At 38.3% G+C, this 20,562-nt stretch overlaps 2 protein-coding genes across 4 annotated transcripts in view; one reads left to right on the forward strand and one right to left on the reverse strand.

Annotated features, from left to right (window-relative positions):
• The first annotated feature begins 535 nt into the window (after window positions 1-535).
• Window positions 536-9,401, forward strand: eif3s6ip (eukaryotic translation initiation factor 3, subunit 6 interacting protein). Its single transcript, XM_028469430.1, has 15 exons — window positions 536-688; window positions 1,249-1,294; window positions 1,461-1,671; window positions 1,790-1,869; window positions 2,040-2,101; window positions 2,183-2,252; window positions 2,336-2,409; window positions 5,819-5,990; window positions 6,087-6,241; window positions 6,794-6,964; window positions 7,082-7,215; window positions 8,304-8,477; window positions 8,678-8,867; window positions 8,976-9,056; window positions 9,210-9,401. The coding sequence occupies exons 1-15, from the start codon at window positions 653-655 to the stop codon at window positions 9,279-9,281; spliced, it is 1,728 nt and encodes a 575-aa protein (XP_028325231.1). The 5' UTR covers window positions 536-652; the 3' UTR covers window positions 9,282-9,401.
• Window positions 9,402-10,200: 799 nt separating this feature from the next.
• Window positions 10,201-20,562, reverse strand: part of cdh23 (cadherin-related 23) — a 255,630-nt gene continuing 245,268 nt past the window's right edge. For 2 of the 3 annotated variants that reach the window (XM_028468278.1, XM_028468277.1), the window contains 12 exons: window positions 19,382-19,645; window positions 19,144-19,305; window positions 16,599-16,855; window positions 16,415-16,512; window positions 16,209-16,329; window positions 16,054-16,133; window positions 15,924-15,964; window positions 14,408-14,468; window positions 13,751-13,880; window positions 13,562-13,681; window positions 12,817-12,927; window positions 10,201-11,583 (listed from right to left, as the gene is read on the reverse strand). In XM_028468278.1, coding sequence (XP_028324079.1) covers window positions 11,242-11,583; window positions 12,817-12,927; window positions 13,562-13,681; window positions 13,751-13,880; window positions 14,408-14,468; window positions 15,924-15,964; window positions 16,054-16,133; window positions 16,209-16,329; window positions 16,415-16,512; window positions 16,599-16,855; window positions 19,144-19,305; window positions 19,382-19,645 — 1,787 coding nt within the window. In that variant the 3' untranslated portion in view covers window positions 10,201-11,241. The remainder of the gene's footprint in view (window positions 11,584-12,816; window positions 12,928-13,561; window positions 13,682-13,750; window positions 13,881-14,407; window positions 14,469-15,923; window positions 15,965-16,053; window positions 16,134-16,208; window positions 16,330-16,414; window positions 16,513-16,598; window positions 16,856-19,143; window positions 19,306-19,381; window positions 19,646-20,562) is intronic. The other variant, XM_028468276.1, reaches the window with a different exon arrangement.

A 20,562-nucleotide genomic window follows, 5' to 3' on the forward strand; every position in this document is an offset into this window, starting at 1 on the left:
ATGCATTTGGATATTAACTCGTTCAAGGCCAAATTTATTGACCATAATGTGTTAAACAATCCCCCTGTTACTTGGGCTTTACAGTAATACATTCTTCAAGAAACACAATGTTCTAATGAAATTGAAGTAGATTTTTTTAATTAATCGAAGTATGTCTTATTATCTGTTTCCATTATGTTACATTTAATTTCACCTAGAGTGTGCTTACATTTAATTCAGGCACTACAGAAAAAAAAAAGAAAAAAAAATCAGTCTCTTTATTCAAAGTAGAAGCAAGTGTGTGTGTACCTGTGAATGTATTTTTCTTGGCGTTGTGGATTGAAGCCCCAGTTATGATTCATTGAAAAGTAAATAAATAAATAAATGTATTAAACAAAAAATAAAATAAAATAAATGTATTAAATACATAAATGTATTAGATAATTATATTTTAGCACTGAAGATCACCAGCTGTCCTTTTGTAAACAATTCCTTTTTTGCACATCACTAATACTACATTTCCCACAATCCTCTCGTGACGCTATACGTCATTACGTATGACGTTTTTCTTTCGCCCTCCCTCTTTTCCGCATTAGGCGCTGCGTGCTTTAGCGGTTGTTCATATTCAGTTTTTCCACTACGTTTTCTTACGTGTGGACTAACGACTTACATTATGTCTTACCACGAAGAAGAAGACGCCAGTAATAAGGTAGCACCAATATTTTTTCACGCATTTACTCTAATGTATGTACATTTAATGCGAGTAGCCGGTTAGCTTGTTAACTGACCAGCTAGCTTAGCTAGCCACACGTTGACACACTACAGTCACAGTGGTTGTGCTGATGAGCTGCTTTGATAAAATTGCCTTTTCTTTGTAGTTTGAGTTGTTTTTAATTTGTTACGATGGCAAAAATTGAAAAGTAAAACATGTTCTAGTGTCTTTAGTTTTTGAGGAAAGGGTTCCTTTCGTCACAGCCACTAAAATAGGTCAGTTTCATACTGTAGCTGTAACATAACCTTAATATCATAGCAATGAATAATGATTCCCACCCCAATACTACCCACAAACATTCAGACTATGTTTAACTTATCCTATGAAACCTTTCTATAAATATGTTGTCTTTCTGTGACAATATTTGTTTAAATGTAGTGGCTGTGACGAAAGGAACACTTACTGTCTTTAAATTAAATTTGAAGTTGTCTTTAATCCTGCTTTTGTGCTATTTAAATAGTTTTGTGTAGGTAAACAATTGTTTTGATTCTGTGCAGTACGATGCTTACACCTTCACCAGCAACGACTGTGATCTACACACTGGTCAGTATGCACTTAATCACCCTTAAATATTAAATGAATGTATGACTTGTTAGTATTCATTGATAATTGTTAGTTCTTTTAATGTGTGACCTGACCTGAACGAACACTGTCCATGTGAAGTATACATCAAACATGAGTGTGTTATTGTGGCCTTATTATTCTATAGGTGATCCTAAAGCCGACCTGGCCTATGAGAGGCAGTATGAACAGCAGACGTACCAAGTCATCCCAGAGGTTATTAAGAACTTTCTGCAGTACTTCCACAAAACCGTTGCTGACCTAATCGACCAGAAGGTTTACGAGTTGCAGTCCAACCGTGTGTCCAGTGAGAGCATCGAGCAGAAGATCTACGAGATCCAGGACATATACGAGAACAGGTGAACTCTTTAAATGTGATACTTAGCCTTTGGGGATAGTCTTGTGTTCCTTATCAGGTTCTGTGAGTTGTATACGAGTTTACTGACTTATTTTTATTCATTTTTAATCTCTGATTAGCTGGAACAAGTTGACTGAACGATTCTTCAAGAACTCACCCTGGCCAGATGCTGATGCGATTTCCTCAATTGCTGGATCTGGTAAGTGTTATTCCACTGTTGTATTGTTTGTAATTGATAACGTATTTGATATGAGGAAATATGTATACATATCACCCTGTACAGAATATTAACTCCTAAAATATTTACAATCTCAATGACTTAAGTTAGTTAAGTTAAGGCTTACCTCAGTCTGTTATTGCTCTCCATAGATTCTGTGTTCCTCATCCTCTACAAGGAACTTTACTACAGACATATCTATGCCAAAGTCAGCGTGAGTAATTTCTCAATAGAAACACTTTTTATTCCACAAAATCAGGAAAAAATTGTGACGAAAATGAATCTGTGTCATCAGGGAGGACCGACTTTGGACCAGAGGTTTGAATCGTACTACAATTACTGCAACCTGTTTAACTACATCCTCAGTAAGTTGTGAAAGCTACGCTACATGTTTTCTATCACTAGGATCAATATCTAAATTTCTGACAATTTTTGCTCCTGTTAACAGATGCTGATGGTCCTGCGCCTTTAGAACTACCAAACCAGTGGCTCTGGGACATCATTGATGAGTTTATCTACCAGGTACGCCAACTAAATATATCTATATATCAACCTTTATCTTAGATATGCACAAACAATTTATTACCCTAGTCAATTGTTACTTTAACCTGAAGGCAGTATTCAGGACATGTATTACAGTTACGCATTGATTTTAAAAAAAATTTTTAACTTCCTATCAGAGTTGGTTTTAGTTTATGAACCCAGTCAGACCCTGAGATCCTCTGGTACTACTATTTAACTGTTCCAAAGAGCAAAACTAAAAAGTTTGAAGAATCCTCCTTCAGTTTTTATTTTCCAAGTCTGTGGAACAGCCTGCCGGAGGATCTCAGGAAAGCCGAGAGTATTTTTAAACGCAGAGCTAAAAACCTATTATTCAGTCTGGCTTTCATATAGAGCTATATGATTTTTAGGGTTCTTAATTTTTTCATTTTAAAAATTGTTTTTTATCTCTGACTGTTTCTTATTTTATCTTTTTAATTATCTTACTTACTTTATTACTTCTGTGTGCATTAATCTCTAAAGCTTTATATAATTATTTTACTTTTGTCAATCACATTAGCACATTTCTGTGAAGCACTTTGATCTACAATTGAATTTGTACAGTTTGATTAATTGATACAGTAAATACCTAGGGCTCTATAAAATCCATTTTATTATTTCCGAATTTCATTCCGCATTAATTTAGAAATATTAATAATTTTTTTCAGAAAATATTAGTTTTTAACTCCTGTTAGGAAACAAAATGCCAGAATTAAACCAAAAAAATGTCAAAAACAATTTAAAATAATCAGTATGTTACAGTTAAAAGGTATATATAAGTTGAACTGACATGGATTATTCTGACTGCTTTTTAATTATTTACATTTCTTATAGTTCTGTCAATAGATTAAAATATTGTGTGATTAATTAATCTGTTTTTTAATCTCACTTAAAAATTTCTGAGAAACACCCTCAACTTGAGGTATTTTCATTTCAATTACATTATTATGGTGGATAGAAATATTTATGTATAACAAAGTGGCTTTATAAAGTCATTGTTTGTTTTTTAACAGACTTGAACCATTTCCATTCCTCTGTATGAGAGATTATAAAGGGCTGCTGACACCTTTAGTTTAGACCATCAGGGAATTATTGATGTATACTTTAGTAAATCTACAAATAATAGAAAATACAAATGAAATAAAACATCAGGTCCATATGTAGTGCTATAAGTTAGCACGTCATAAATGGTAAGAACACTTTTGTGATCAATACAATTAATGATCACAGAACTTGTTGCTTTTGCTCTCCTTCAGATAATAAATAAAACTGACCCATAAATCATTGTTCATCACAAAATAAAGTACTGTAATATCAATTCAATTCAACTTTATTTGTATAGCACAATTTACAACAAAGTCATCTCAATCCACTTATCAAAATATAAAATTCATACTACGAAAGAAAAAACTCAACAAGATCCACATGAACAAGCATTTAGCGACAGTGGTAAGAAACAACTCCTTTTTAACAGGAAGAAATCTCCATCAGAACCAGGTTCAAAGGTGACAGCCATCTGCTTCGACTGGTTAGGGTTAGTGGACAGAAGGACCAACAGAACAGGATAGAGAGATAGAACATCAGAGAGTCCCAGACTAGTTGCGTCATGAACCACAGATCAGGAACCGCCATCATCAGCTTCACGACACCTGAAACAGAGAAGAGAGAGAAGGGAGAGGAGAAGGCACTGACTGCAGAAAAACATAATACATTATTATCAAGTCAGCCTGCCTTGGTCTGGGGCCTCACACCCAGTGGCCTAGTCAACACTTATTTTAAAGGTGACAAATCTCTTTCCGTTTATTGGTAAACTGACAGAGACTCCAAGGTCTGTAAATGCGACCGTTCACAGATGAGCCCATGTCCGCTCTAGTGGTTAGGTTATGTTATGATTCAGTCCTGTTTATGCGGACTGCAAATCATAACCAGCTACATCACAATTTGAATCTCTTCCTGTTTATTGAACCAGAAAATGCGATCGTTTACGGACGAGCCCATGTCTGCTCTGGTGATTAGATTATGTTATGATTCAGTCCAATCAAGCAATCACTTAGTGGTAGTAATAGCCCCACCTACATCCTCTACAACCGCTAGTGGTCGACTGTTTACTACAATCATTTATCCACTGACTTTGTTCATTTGTCACTTATGGATTTATTTATTTTGGCTCTGAACCCTGTCATCTTGTCCAGTGTGGATTGTATGGGCCACTAGTCTAGTGTAGTTTCCTAATAGAAGGACCGCTGTCCATGCTACCTAGAGTTCCGCTGGAGGCTAGCAGACCTCTGGTGATCCACAAACTTTTTCTTGCACAACTTGCACACAACTGTGGGCTTAAGTTTTCCATCCGGTGTGTTATTTTTTAACTAAAATTAACGCGTTTAAAGACTTCTCAGACTCCTCAGCTTCTATCGTTGTAGCCGGTGCATCAGTATTATGGGTATACCGATAACGCGAGAATGAGAAATGTTCCACGCTGTTTGGAGCACAAACAAAACAAAATGCGATAAATTTTTTTAGTGCGTTAATTTTTCCTGTAATCAATTAATCGCAATTAACCCGTTAAAGTGACAGCCTTAATTTCTTATAAATATGTATCAGAAATGCATTAATGTCACCAAATTCCCCCTAAGGGATCAATGGTTTACTGAATCTGAGCAGGTTTATCGATTACATTTTGATCAACTTGATTTAAATTAACCTAATTTAAAGTATCCTGATGACATAATTCCAGACCATTATGATTAAACAAAAATAACAAAAAATCAGTTATTTCACCACTAGGGGCCAGAATAATTTAAAATATCAGAAGTTATCATTAACCTACGATGTTTAAGACTCAACAATCTCTGGCATCGATGATCTCGTTCACAACAACAGAACAACTTTATCCACAGATCTTCTGTAGCTCTGATTGGATGAGTTTTTCAAACACTCTGAACAGATGAAGCTGATCATGTTTTCACAGAGCGCTGCTCAGCGCTTCAGGAGAAACGGGCGGAGTTTCACAGACACATTAAAGTAAGCGGGCACTGGTGGTTCTGTATGTTAGAGTGAGGGATGAGTTGCGTAGTTTAGACGGTGTTTGAAGCAGCCAGGATGGGAGATGGCGGGCGGTGCACCTAGTAAGTAGTCCCCGGAAACATTTCCCCATTAAAAAAAAAACATTGCCTCACAGTGACGGCGTTTTATCCACATTCTGTCAATTTCCGCGTTCAACAGTGTTCATTGGTCAATTCCGTGATTCCATTCGCAATTTTGTTAACGTGGATTTTAAAGGGCCATAAATACCAAGGCCATTCATGGTATACTGTTTAATGGTCAGGTTGTTTGTCATGTCTCATGCACTGCTGCTAACCCTGATGTGGATGCTCTCCTCTGGTGTCTGCAGTTCCAGTCCTTCAGTCAGTACCGCTGCAAAACAGCCAAGAAGGCAGAGGACGAGATCGAGTTCTTGAGGAACAACCCAAAGATCTGGAACGTTCACAGCGTCCTTAACGTTCTCCACTCTCTGGTTGACAAGAGCAACATCAATCGGCAGCTGGAGGTCTACACGAGTGGAGGTAACGAGCTGTGATTTAATGGTTTGTGGACAGCTCCATTTAAATGTAGAGTTCTATTGGATTCTGATGGTACGTGATTGTTACTGTGTAACGCAGGAGACCCAGAGAGTGTTGCTGGGGAATATGGACGTCACACCCTATACAAGATGTTGGGTTACTTCAGCTTGGTTGGCCTCCTGAGGCTTCACTCTCTGCTTGGTGATTATTACCAAGCAATCAAAGTTCTGGAGAACATCGAGCTCAACAAGAAGGTCAGTTCTTGATATGTCAACATTGAAGCTGTCCCCAACTGTTATTTTTTAAACGATAGCAATTATTTCTGATCAATTTTTCAGGTTACAATTATTTAACATTACTTGATCAATGCTACTACTCATACAATAAGGATCTCAAACCATCTCTTAACATTTAAACATTTATTTAAACACTGCTTAGCAGGTCATTGCACAATAAAAGTAGATTTAAAATATCCTCCTGGGGTGTTGTAATGGCTCTGAATGAAATCTTCAACACTGCCTTGTCTATTACCGTAAAGAGGAAAAAGAAAAAGCAAATGAATCTTCACAGTAGCAAATCAGTTTTTAGTTAAATTCAGTCCACACCATGCATATATATAATTTAATATACTACAGCCATCTCAGAGGCTGAATTTCCATAATAATTAAATTAGTTTATTCACAAAATAATTAACGTTGACGTATTTATGTTGTTGACACATTGTTCCAGCTCTAGTCGACATTGTCAACAGAAGACTTGTTAAGTAATTCTGATGCATTTACACCCATTTGTGTTCTCCTTCTCAGAGTATGTACTCCCGTGTGCCAGAGTGTCAGATCACCACCTATTACTACGTGGGGTTTGCGTACCTGATGATGAGACGTTACCAGGACGCCATCAGAGTGTTCGCCAACATCCTGCTCTACATCCAGAGGACGAGGAACATGTTTCAGAGGTCAACATATAAATATGAGATGGTCAGTCTGAGCAGTGTGTTGTAATTAGTTTAAACTCACTTCACTTCAGAATTGTTTAATAATTATTGTCATTAGACTCTAATAGTCATAAATCTTTATTTATAAACTGTGTTTCAGATTAACAAACAGAATGAGCAGATGCACGGCCTGCTGGCCATCGCTCTCACCATGTACCCGATGCGCATTGATGAGAGCATTCACACCCAGCTCAGAGACAAGTATGGAGACAAGATGCTACGCATGCAGAAAGGGTAAGAAAGGCCTTCTTTGGTTGGGCCTGGACTCTTAACAAATGTTTTTAACTTTGTCATAGGCAGTTATCTGATTACTGATCAGTTACTGTACTGATGAGATTCTAAAAGTAACCAAGTTACATTAGAAGTTACTTTATTAGTTACAACCTCAACATAAAAATAAAAACTACTTTTTCCAATACTTGCTTTAAAGGAGACATATTATGAAAAATATGAAAAAACACATATGAGGTAACTTGAGTGTCCACTAGCACACAAAATGTGAAATTCATTCAGTCCTTTGTTTGTGGTCTAAGTCTTACACCGTTTAAAATTTTCTCAGTTTGTGACATCACAAGAAAGAAAATCCCCTCCTCTCTGCTGGTATCTCCACCCACGGATTCCACCCCCAATCTGATGAAAACTTTTGCGAAAGTCTGCCATTTGTTTTTCTTGCTAGCAAAGGAGTGATGGGTACCAGTAAAACAAAATACAGAACTTTCTCGTTTGATAACTTACCATTCAGAAACGTCTCCTTGAAGTCTTGGTTGACTCTACTTCAGGAGAGTTTTCTAACGGTGATGGAGGCTTCACATAGTTCCAGTGTGGTCTTCCTCCACAGCTTCATTTTTAACTCTCTTGTAGTCGACACAGCTGCTGTTAAAGGACTAAATGAAATGGTTAAGTTCACATTTGCACCTGCAAGTGCTTGGTCTGCATCGCATTTTAAAAAGTGTAGCCATGACGCTCTTGTGCGTGCAATGTTATGTTCAGGTGCTGAATGGAAATTCTTCAACTTTTCTACTCCCTCACAGTCACAAGGCTGCGTTTAGGTCCCGAAAAATGGTAGCATCTGATTGTCCGTGAATCTGTATCGGATAGTACCGAAGGATTTTTGTCGTCACCGAAATTTATATGATCGGATCGGTGAACGGCCCAAAAATCCTACTTTATATGATTGAAGTGGTAACAAATTTATTTTCTTACCCTTCCTTAGGGAAGGCTGGTGATGGTCATGATTAAGCAATTGACGTTCAATAGCAAATACAGACAAGGGATTAAAAAACAAAAACAAAAAAATCAATGTATTTTTCTTTTGGTGTCAGAGACCTGCAGGTGTTTGAGGAGCTGTTCACCTACACGTGCCCTAAGTTCCTGTCACCTGTGGTTCCAAACTACGACAATGTCGACGCAGACTACCACAAAGAGCCGTTCCAGCAGCAGCTGAAGGTCTTTGCAGAGGAGGTTCAACAACAGGCTCAGCTCTCCACCATTCGAAGGTAAGGCTTCGTATGTTTCTAAAGGTGTCATTTATTCTGCATGTGTGTACACTGTACATGTACAGTGTGAACTGATGGAAATTAGAAGTTGTAGATTAAATATTGTTCATCCTTTACACACATGGTTTTCATTCCAGTAAGGTTGTTGCAAGGGTTTGGTTGTTGTTGGTTGCCAGGGTAACACTTTGGTACCATTGCAGCTTCTTGAAACTCTACACCACCATGCCTGTTGCCAAGTTGGCTGGATTTCTGGACATGACGGAGCAAGAGTTTCGAATTCAGTTGCTCGTCTTCAAGCACAAGATGAAGAACCTGGTGTGGACCAGTGGCATCTCTGCACTGGATGGAGAATTCCAGTCAGCGTCTGAAGTGGACTTTTACATTGATAAGGTGAAAAGCTTTTATGTGCTTAAATCATCTAATATGCACATGCACATTGAAGAAGAGAGCCTGTGGTTGCCAGTTTGGAGTGACAACAGTGTTCTCTTATTTCAACAGGACATGATCCACATTGCCGACACCAAAGTCGCTCGTCGCTATGGAGACTTTTTCATCAGACAAATCCACAAGTTTGAAGAGGTGAGGAACGAGTTATGTACTGTAAATTTACATAATATAAGCAATGGGAGTCATGCTCTTACAAAAAACAACTCCTGATCTTTGAGTTTGATCTCTGCAGTAGTTTTAAGGGACTTAATGAAATAATGATCTGACATTGATCTGTGTTCACAGTTGAACAGGACGCTGAAGAAAATGTCGGTCACTGGCACATCTTCATCAGCAGCGGCTGCCACAGCGCGATGATCCGACTGACGGTAGTTGTGGAAACCTCGAGGATGATGATTTCTACTCCTTCAAGATCATTTTATTGATATTTCTTTCCTGTAAGCTGGATGCAATAAACAATTGTAGTGGCTTCTAAAATGACTTTGTTTCTATTATCAAACCGCTAGGTGGCAGTATTTACTAGGCTGTAGCACTTGATGCTATCTGTTCATTAGTCTTTTGACTTACAGATGCATACACAATGTAAAGCTCCAATTATTTATCCACCTGATATGGGATGGTTTTAAGGCTTGTCCCATCGTCCACATCATAAAAGTTGTTTTGATTGGATACTTTCCAAAAAAAGAAACTTAGTTCATATTGGATTTCATCCCATGTGAACAATATAGTTTGGTTTTATTAATCAAAAATATCAGTATATTTTCATACATATATTAATTATAGTTTAGTTATATGTTAAGGTTTCATTTATTCAGGAATTTTTTGATCTTCTGACACGTTTCAACTGCCAGTCTTCCTCAGAGGCATCTAGTCTTTGCTTTGATCTATCCTTTCAAGTCCTTTCATAGTCACTTTCACGAGTTCTTTCTTGGTGTGAATATCAGAAATTGTAACATTATTTAAAAAAACAACACAAAATGAACTTGCTGGAATCATAGTCTAGTAGTTATTGTCACTTTAAAAAAAAAATGGACGAAACATTTTTAGTAAAAAAAAAAATGAATGCTGCTCTACCTTAATTGAAACTTTTATGTTCATATTACTGAGATGCTGTTGCATATTTGATTTTATTATCACAGATCATCCAACAAACAATTGTCAAGACAGGTCTGAGGTGTGTGACAAAATAAAGAAATATAAACATACAAAAATGAATCCAAAAACACATCAGTCAACTCTCACCACTTCTCAGAAACAGCAGTGGTTGCCATGAAGGAAAACAATGTAACATTTCACCAGAACGGGGAATTACACTTACTCCACACATCCAGAATAAATCCTACCTCTTTTGGTAAGCCAGCAATTTTTTTTTTTTCAAAAAATATGTCTTGATTCCTTATCTTTTTAAGCAAATAAAAAAATAAAACAAACACTGCTCATCTTGAGCAGGACTTTTCCCTCCCTCAGGCGGCAGTGTAAAGTCCGTGGGCACAAGGCCATCTTTATGCATATAAAACTTTAAATAAGTATTTCATATTTCTCATAAAAGATTCATCTTTTTTTTTTTCTTCTCAAGTGTCTTCTGTTGCAGTGTGTTCTTGGCTCTGCTTTTCACAAAGTCATTAGTAAATATGACAACAGATCCAGGTCTGCATGTTCAGTGCTTCACTGCAGATCAGGATGTGCTTTTTTCTTTTTATTGAGTTCTTTTGCAAATGTAATAATTTAAATCCATTCATCAAAAGAAGAAGAAAAAAACATCTAGAGAAGAACATTTCATCACCATACACATTCAACACTGATTGCATCATCTTGAACCAAAAAATCCAAGAAATATCTTCATTTTTCTTTAGCACTCCATTGATGGCCATCTGCTGGTCTGACTCAAAGTAGTTTAATCTGCTCTGACGTGTGTGTGTAATTGTGTGTGTGTGTGTGTCTACAGTCCAGACATGAATTCAAATAGATCCATGAGAATGAGGCACCGCCAAGTTATTTTAAGGTCTTGATTCACCAAATTCCTCCAACAAGAAGGTTTAGGAGTTCCTTTGTTCCTGCTTTGGTCTTTGGATAAAAGTAGATGACTCCTGTTGTTTTTTTGTGCAATCTGCCTGTGCCTTCTTCAGAATCACTTTCTAATCTTGTATTGGAACCACCTTCATCAGGAGATCTTAAACCAAGCCAGTGGTAAGTTCATCCTCCCTGGACTACAAACACTCCTCCAGTCCTTCTCCACCTTATCAAGGAGGGATTGTGGAGGCACAAGAACACACACCAGTCATGGTAGTAGTGCTCAGACCAGCGAGGCCTCGGCTAGTCATAACTCCGTGATCTCCAGTGGACTCTGCATCATTATGTCCCCGTCCTTGTGGCGGTGCATCGGGGTGGACTTGGCCGACTCCGTGCGAGCGTTTCGTTCAGAATAAAGACCCCCATCAACATTGAGAGCCTCCAGAGAACGTCCCAGAGCCCGCTGGTCATCCTCTGGTAGGCTGTTGAGGTCAGAGGTCAGGAGGGTGCCTGTACTGCCGTGCACCACGTGCACACCATCAGGTCCTTTAAGCTCCATAGGAAGCTTGTGCTTAAAGCGCAGAGTGCCCCGACCTCCACCCACGCCCAGGTGCTCGTCGTCTTCTTCATCTATGTCGCTCTGGATCAGCTGTTGGGAAGAAACATTTTAGATGAACGAGGAAATATTACAACACAACAACAAGGTGGCAGTAGAGCACGTGTCAAACTCAAGGCCCAGGGGCCAAATGCGGCTCTTTAGAGCAGGGATAGGCAACTTTATCACAGCGGGGACCACAAGAATGTGATCCAAGGGCCACATTATCAACATGTATGTCAGCATTTAGAATAATGACTGATCCAAGCATTAATACGGGGGTTAAAAGGGTTTTGTCTTTTTTTTGTCTTTGTCTGTGGTTTTGTTGTTTTGTCAGTTTTTAGTCATTTGTGTGCTTTTGTTATTTCTCATGTTCTTGTTGTAATTTTGTGTATATTTCTATAATTTTCTGCATTTATGTTGTCGATTTGTGCATTATGGGGGGGATCACTTTCTGTATTTTCCTGTCATCTTGTGTAATATTGTTGACAGTTTGTGTGTCTTTGGAGCTAATGTATCTTTGTTGTCGTTTTGTGTTTTAAGAGTCATTTTGGGAGTTTTTTGTGTATTATGTTGGGCTTTATATTCCTTCCAACCTCTTAAAATACGATTTGGGGGGATTTGTTTTGGGGCCGCACAAAATTAGACCAGTTGCCTATGTTTGCTTTAGAGCATCCAATTCGTCCCACAGGAGGAAGTAAAAATGACAGAGAAACCATAAATTATTGTGGAAATTACCAATAATCTAGTTGTGGATATCTGAAATTGGCCAATTTAATGAAACGCCACAATATTTTTAGGTACTTGCATTTTCCCTTTGTTTATAACACATGAATGCAGTCATTTTAAATTGAAAATTGCAGAAATAATGCTCAGATTTTCCAAAAATGTTGCAATTTCTTACTAACAATTCCACAAAATTCCTCTAAATTACACAAAAAAATTGGAAAGAAAATCAAGAATGTTTGAAGTGAATTGAACTGATATTGAAAACTAGGGCACAACGATGTTAAAATTGTTCTTTTTCCCCCCCCCACCTATAATCTGCAGCCCACTTGAGATCAAACTGGTCCGTATTTGGCCCCTGACCTAGAATGAGTATGACACCCCTGCAGTAGAGCAACAAACTGGAAATACAGAAGCAAAGAAAACTAAAACCAACAGAGAGCAAACGTTAGAAAAGCCACACAAAGTCTGTTTGTAGAAATGAAAGCAGGAGAGTGCTACAGGAGGCAGTGGGCACACAGGAACATCAGCAGCACAGATGCTCCAGAGTTCCACGCCCACCTCTGTGACTGATGACTGATCTCCCTGATTGGTGGATACAGTGACGAGCCGCGCTGCAAAAAGCGTTTTCAGCCTTAGGTAGTCGTCCAGGACCACCTTCAGCAGGGACCCCTGACAGGACGGCAGTTTGGATCAGAGTACACAACAACATCGGTTTTACACACCATTGGTGTTAGAAAGGATACTTTAAAACAGGAATGTGCAGGGCTGGGCAGTATATTGAGATTCAAGATGCATCGAGTTTTCTATTTTGGCAATATAGAAAATTACATTATCGCGTGTAATGATATATTTTTAATTCATAGCTTATTTTGTATTAAAACACTTGTTTTAGGAGTCGCTGCTTTCGCTACTTCTCGTAACAGCATAAAAAGCACAGTTAGATGGATTTGTGAGTGCATCCAGACTCTCCCCTAAACAAGCCACACAACAGAATTCACTCACACATGCTGTCTTTTATAAGAGAAAAAACAAGTGTGTTGTGCAGCTGTTTGTAAATAATTATGGACTTTATTGAGTTAAAATTGTTGGGATCTTTATCGTATATCGCAATTTTAAGAAAAAATATCGAGATAGGAGTTTTGGTCCATATCGCCCAGCCCTAGGAATGTAGGAATCTAAACTAAAGAAGCTTCTCAGTTTTATTTTTGAGGTCTTTCGTGTACTTTTCCTCCGTCAAGAGACTAAAAAGAGCCATTAATGACATATTGTCTCCTCTTCTTTTGATACGTTCATTCAATCTTACCTTGATCGGTCCCTCCCTCATGATCTGGCCCAGTTTAGCAATGTTGTCGTACTCTTGAATAGCTGCTCGCAAATAGCGATCATCCTCTGGTTTGGCTTGAGGCTCTCGACCAAAAGTCCCCTGTGAAGGAAACAAACGGCTGTTACTGGTGTGACGTGTAGCCTCTGAGCCATCATGGTGTGCACTGACGTGAGTGCGTGCTGGGCTGTTCCAAAGGTCCGTGATCTCACTCAGGTTCTCAGGAAGGTCGTCTTCGTGGTCAGCCTGTGCAGCTAACTCCAGGTTACGGCAGAATGGATCCAACCACACAGGATTAGCCCTGCCAGGCCAAAGAGCATTCATTAATAAAGTCATGAGAACATGAGTAAACAACAAGTACAACCACATTTAGTTTCATCCTATGGCATACATGTACATGCAGCTCCTTCACACATTCAATTTGTTCTTGAGTCTTTACCCAAATACCATGTCAGAATAGTCCAAATTTTTTTCCAAGATATTTCTAATATATTGCCTGAAGCTAGTTGGTAAGTTTTTGTATTCAACCAGAATAAATGGTATGCCTTGTGAATAACTGGTAACAACAACACAATTATACTGTATCCCTGGTGCTTTGGTGGAGCTGTAGGGGACATGAAGAGAAAACCTACAACAAAAACAAAACATTGTGCTAACTCCAGTCTAATTGTAATCTGATTTAGCACCAGCAATATTTTGGCCTCATCCACTTCATACAAATACCAGTATGTTGCAGTATATTCATGACTTTCACCAGTTTGCCTTTAGATTTTTGATGGTTGCAAATGAGTAACATAGAAAGGAAAGATAACAAAGCTTTAATCTCACCCTTCAAAGGAGTACTTGTTTGTGTTGGGCATGTCCAGGATATCCATTAGACCCTGGTTTCCTGCATGGTGAAATACACATGGATTTAACAAAATAAAACAATAATATTTTTAATAATTTAATTAGAAGAAACATATTTAATGGTACCTTTCTATCAACAAAATGTAATGACTAAGGGCTCTATTCTCCCCCTGCACGTAAGTCAATCGCTGCGCGTCTCCATCCCAGTTACGCACACTGGGTGGAGCGACCCTGAAATGTGGGTGTTCAATTCTGGCCTTTACGTGTATTCTCCAGGAGACTAAAGTTATTTTCCTTTTACGTTCTTCTGAACCTGGAATAAGTGCAACGCCCCGGGAAGGTGAAACATTATATCACAATAGAAGTTTGGACTTAGTTACAATTGAAGCCACAGGGACTCTAACGCAAAAGAGACTCTCAGAAATAATCTATCCAAACTGACACTGTCACAGAGCGGTGGTGGTGGTGGTGGTGGTGGGGGTGGCTACAAGTATGCCAATAGATTGACCATCAGCATTTCAAATATGTTCACATTTACCAGTTGTAGATGGGCCAAAATGTGTTATATTTCATTATATTTTATCTGTACCATTCACTCCTTTATCTGGGAGGGCGATGGGTGGGTGCTGCGTCGCGGAGCTGATCAGCTGTGTGCGTGCTGAGGCGTGTGCGTCAGCTGCTGCAGCTCGTTACATTGAAACTCTGACAGACGTAAAACCCATGTCTAACTATTTTAACACAAACAAACATTAATCTGTCATTAGTGTGAGGAGGGGAAAAAAGAGAGATTTTAACTGTGGCTCGGACAGAAGAATGTGTCCAATCCTCACACTGCAATAATCTGATATTTACAAGTGTTAGGAAAACTCCATGTTCTGTGATTTCTAGACAGCCCCCCCATAAAATGACATCATGGCCCAGTCTGCCTCCTTTTCTTCAGAACGCCTTCATTCATTGACTAAAGCGCGTGCTTTTGGTCGATTTACACGCAGTGGGCGTGTCAGGAACCTGGACCAGAGAATATGTGCAGGAGAGAGGCGCATAACTGCAGGCGCGTAAAAAAGTGCTTAAGTCCAGATCGGAGAATAGGGCCCTAAATCAGTAAAATTATAATAATTAAACTAGATGTTTAAAACTACAGAAGAAAAAAAAACAGAACGGAAGAAGATAGACCAAAAAACCAGAGCAAAATAAAGACCAGAACAATAGAAAGAATAACCAGAGCAAAATAAAGAAATATCAGAACTAAGAAGAAAAAGAAAAATAGATATTAAAACAAATTGATGATTAAAGGTTGAAAGATGAATGAAGGGCGTTACAGGTGATTATACTGGCAGCTGAATTCTGAACCAATCAGGAGCTGTGGATGAATACAAACTGAGACATGTAATATAATATTCCAAGTGAGAAAGTGACCATGTTGAAAATGAAGTATGATTAGCAATAGCCAAAATGACTGTGTGATATAAACAGTTAATAAAAGGATGTTGCTCACCTGTTGATCCTGCAACTATTGCTTTCAGCTTCCTCTGATGTCTGGAAAGAAAGCACACCATAAAACATGTATGATGCATATTTTATGTTTCAGGCTTAAAATAAAAAGAAAAAGACTTAGAGATGCTCACACTCTGCGATAATGCCAGTTCATTGTGATGAATAGAATCCCAGCCAAACACAGCAGCACAGCTAGAATAATGATGACCAGCTGAGAAAGAAAGAAAGAAATGTATCAGTCTGTGGTCCAGAGCATCTCTGTTTAGGAGATGTTGGTTGTACAAACCTGCAGAGTAGAAATGTCATCCGGCAGCTTGTCACCAACAGCAGGCTGAACATCCACAACGTTGTATTTCCTGAACAGGTTTCTGAGCTGCTCCTTGTTCTCGTCGATCATTTGGATAACTCTGTGAAGCAGCAAACGGCACATATTAACATCAGAGCACCCGTACTTTGGTGCTGACAGACGGAGGACATGAGATTGCACCACACCTCTCAACATCCAGGATGGTATTAGTCTGATTGTTGACGACGTGGATGAGCATGTCCGTCTGAGCGTAGCTCACTCGGCCCTTTTTGTCCACGTGGAACTGAAGAGGAAAACATCAAGCTGTGAGATGTTGGTAAAAGGTGCATGAATATCCTGTACAAACCTGTACCAGGACAGAATACTAACCTGAATATCATCCAAATTCACCACAGCACCGGTGATATTCGACAGCAGGTTGGTAAAATCCTCCTGGTTTTCCCGAACCAAGTCAGGTATTTCATTAAAGACTATCTTAACCCTCTGATCATCTCGGAGAATATATATGTTCACATTAGTGGTTGCACTGTGTCCCACAGAGTCACAGGCCAGAATCTCTAGCTGAAAGTAACCTGGATCATAAGCAGTGAAGAGGTCATAGGTGCGGATAATTCCATCTGTCAGACCTGTGGGGGTCACAACACGAGTACCATGTGAATCAGACACTACAAATACAACAGGAAAGAAATAGAGAACAATCAGAAACAATTTTATTACCAGGGATCGTTTACACAATTTATTTTGATGGGTTAGTGCAAACATTAAATATAGAGAAGAAAAAAAGACCTGGACAAGGATAACAGTGCAAAATGAATTAATAATGGAAGAAGAATAACAAGAAGAACAAGAAGAAAGAGGCCAATAAAATGTATATCTAAAGCTCCTGATGAAAAACAAAACAAAAACATATTTTACCAATTTATTAAGACGTGCATTGTATATTGTGTAAAATATTAATAACACAAATTACTAGCAGTAAAACCTAATTGGATTTGATGTTGAGTAAAACAAATTGTGTGTCAGGGCTGCATCTCCCACACAGGGGAATTCACAGCGGTTATAATATTGTTTATCAATGATGTGCAGTCAGGGTAGACATTTTGATTATTTGTTTTAATCATAATATAATTATAATTTATTTTTCTATTTCTGATAGCCTACAGTACCTATATGTTTGAAAGTGTCAGCATTTTGTGCTTTTCATAGCCCAAATGACTAAACATTGCTATTTCCTGGTACGGCAGAGACGCTGCACAGTCTCACTCTAGAAGGGTATTCCATAAAGTGGGTTATGTTCAAACTCTGAGTATGTTTGGACTCAAATGAGGGAAACTCTGAGTATCTCATTCCTAAACACAAGGTATGTTCTTCTCTGAGTATGTTACCATAGCAACATTGTCTGTGAACTAAACGCTGGAAGGTTTTATCAAAGAAACCCTGGGTTTCTACCTGGCTCCGCCCACCTGAACACTCTTCTCTGAAACACATTAGTAACATCATTAACCACAGACGTGTTCACATCATTACTAATGTTGTGTTGCTTTATGTTATTTTTTTTTTTGTGATAACGGTAATTTTCTTTATAACATTGTGGATACAGATCATTAAGTTAAAGACACTGAGAGGTTGATCTGCATTAAAACATCTACTGACGTCTGTAGTAAAGTTCTCTGAATACAAACCTGTGGATAATATAAAGGAGGAGATGATCATTTAAATGAATCCACTTTTAAGGCCGGATTGTTGTTTTATATTTTTATACAGTTAAATCTATAGATCACGGCTCTTTGATGGTATGATGGCGCAGTGAATTGTGACGCTGCTCTTGGAAGAGATGGGTCATGGGTTTGCGTCCCGCTTCAGTGTTTTTTTATGACATTTTTTAGGACACTCAGATGACTCTGGTGACAATATTACATTAAAAATCAATATAAATGATGCGATATCAAGCGGCATTTACTGTCTTTATATCCAGTGTAACAGGAGGACTCTCTATGCAGACATCTTATGCTGCTGCCACGTTTCCTCAAACATATTTTATATCATATTATTCATCACTCGTCACGTCACTGAAGCAATAAAGTGATGAAGCGACCAAAAAGTGTGACTAATTACGGGTGATTTAAGCCACTATAGTCACTGAAGACTGAAAGCACCTTTAGAACAGGCTCATATTCCTTAAACACCGGCTTATTTCACCCTTTAGGGTGAATAAATCACTCTCTTCCGGGAGGTTGCCATGGCAGCTCGAGCTGAATGGTAAAAAAGGAAGGATTGGCTTTGTGGATGCGCCTCACTGAGGCTGTTCTGAGTTGTTGTTGTCATTTTCTCTGTGTTTCTGTGTTTCCAACACAAACAACAGATGTGCTGCCGTGTCATGAGATATATCTTGTTGGGAGAGTATGGAGGCTGCTATTAATTAATTGTTTATGTTTCTTTAATGGTGTTTTATGATGTTGATTTTGTTAGATTAACACTTGCCAGCAGAAACATAGGGAATCATTGGTGCTGGACCCCTCTCATTGGTGTTGACATTGGTGGTCTAGATTTGCAACACCCTGCCTACCCAACCCTAGTGCTCACGGCACGTCTCTGTTGAATATATAATATAGAGGAGTTACATAAGAGGATGTGAAGGGCAAATCATTTTATTGTAGAGTACTTAACTAATAAATGGTGAAGCCATTTGTGTATTCTACTAAGATGTCCATTTTTAGCTTCACTGAATCTTAAGTAGAGTTCAGCTGCAGAGGTTTGATGTGGACGATCACATCAATATACAGTAACGTTTTCCAATGCTGCTGATGTCTCTCGATTATACAGTGTCAGTTTATGGATGTTGTTGAACAAAAAGGTGATTTTTTTCACTGCAAGGTTTCAAAGCTTCATACAAGCATAACTGAGTCAAACTCACCGATAATGAAGATGCTGCCAACATCTTCGCTGCCATTACTTTGTGACTGGAAGTAGCGGATCGTAACAATATGGTACTGCACCAAGCTGTTGTTGCCGATGTCATTATCTAAAGCCAGCACCTTAATGAGCTCTGAGCCCACTTTAGCATTAGCTGCAACTCCTGAAACAAGAATGATCAAAAGAGAAGATGATGGGATGTTTTCCACCACATACACACACGTAGGACAAGGCAGTACCTGCAGTGTACTCTGCTTTGACAAAGCGGGGTTTTTGGTCGTTGATGTCTTCCAGTTCGATGCGGACTTCCAACAGACTGGGGTCACGGGCGGGGTCGAGGGCCTTGGCACGCAGGGCTCTCTGACCCCTGGTTGGAGTCCAGCTTTTGTTGCTGGAAGCCTTGATGATAATTGAATAGAATGGGATCTCCTCACGGTCCAGATCCTTATGCAGCTTCAGCTCTCCATCCAGACTCAAACCAAAGTTCCCATCATGGTTTCCTCCTCCAGAAGAGATGGGAAAAACAAAGTCAGCTCCAAATAAAGAAAGACTCAGGAATCTATAGAGGTGTTGCTTATTTTCCCTGTTTACAAATCATAGGCGCTTTCATATTCTAACACAATAAGTTCTACAAAATTATGACATTAGGGGAGAAACCTTGCTCCATACCCTACTCTACTTCCTTCAGCAGACTCTTCTTGTTCTTTTGTATATAGTTACTGTCATTGTGATAAGGAAAGAATTGTATTTTTTGAACTTCTGAGTATGAAGATAAAAGGTTTTAGTGGAAAATAAGCAGAAAAAAAGATGCTCAGGTTGTCTAAGAAATTTCTGTAAGTCCATCTAAATTTTGTGTTGAGTATAACTATTGTAAATTAATTTTTTTACGTGTTGTATATGGGTAGGTATGTTGATATATAAAACTATGTGCACTTTGCTTATTCTTTTCTTGTATTTAATTATATTATTTTTGAAACCTATATGGAAAAGAGGGTGATTTGAACCTCAAAGATTCACGATACTGGGTTCACGATACAATTTTCTCACGATTTATTTTACAAAATGGGAATGTTGACAAATGACTGAAAAATATTCCTTTATTTTTTTGGGGAAAATACTATACTATTTTCCATTTATTTTTCATTGTCAAAAGAATCCCTTGATAAACTATTCAAAATGATGCAATTTAACTAAAAATAAATCTTGAATGAAATAAATAAAGGAATAATACAAATTAAGAAGAAGCCTATTAATTTAAATTCTGGTTCTATAGTAAACAATTCAAAACTGCGTAATAGTTCTTTTTCTTTTTAAAAGTGCAACTGAAAATGTATTTTGTGCCTTAACAATTGGACTTAAAAAAAACCAAAAAAAAAAAATCAGTCATTTTACTGCATTTACGTCAGATATTTGTTTAGAC

The sequence above is a fragment of the Gouania willdenowi genome, chromosome 15 (genome assembly GCF_900634775.1).
Source record: "Gouania willdenowi chromosome 15, fGouWil2.1, whole genome shotgun sequence".
Classification (NCBI taxonomy): Eukaryota; Metazoa; Chordata; class Actinopteri; order Blenniiformes; family Gobiesocidae; genus Gouania; species Gouania willdenowi.

What these genes read in the sequence shown, in the direction of transcription:
- eif3s6ip (XM_028469430.1), top strand. Translation starts at nt 653, where the DNA reads ATGTCTTACCACGAAGAAGAAGACGCCAGTAATAAG. An exon ending in CGACTGTGATCTACACACTG is followed by an intron (nt 1,295 to 1,460) that starts GTCAGTATGCAC and finishes ATTATTCTATAG; the next exon opens with GTGATCCTAAAGCCGACCTG. An exon ending in CCTGTTTAACTACATCCTCA is followed by an intron (nt 2,253 to 2,335) that starts GTAAGTTGTGAA and finishes TCCTGTTAACAG; the next exon opens with ATGCTGATGGTCCTGCGCCT.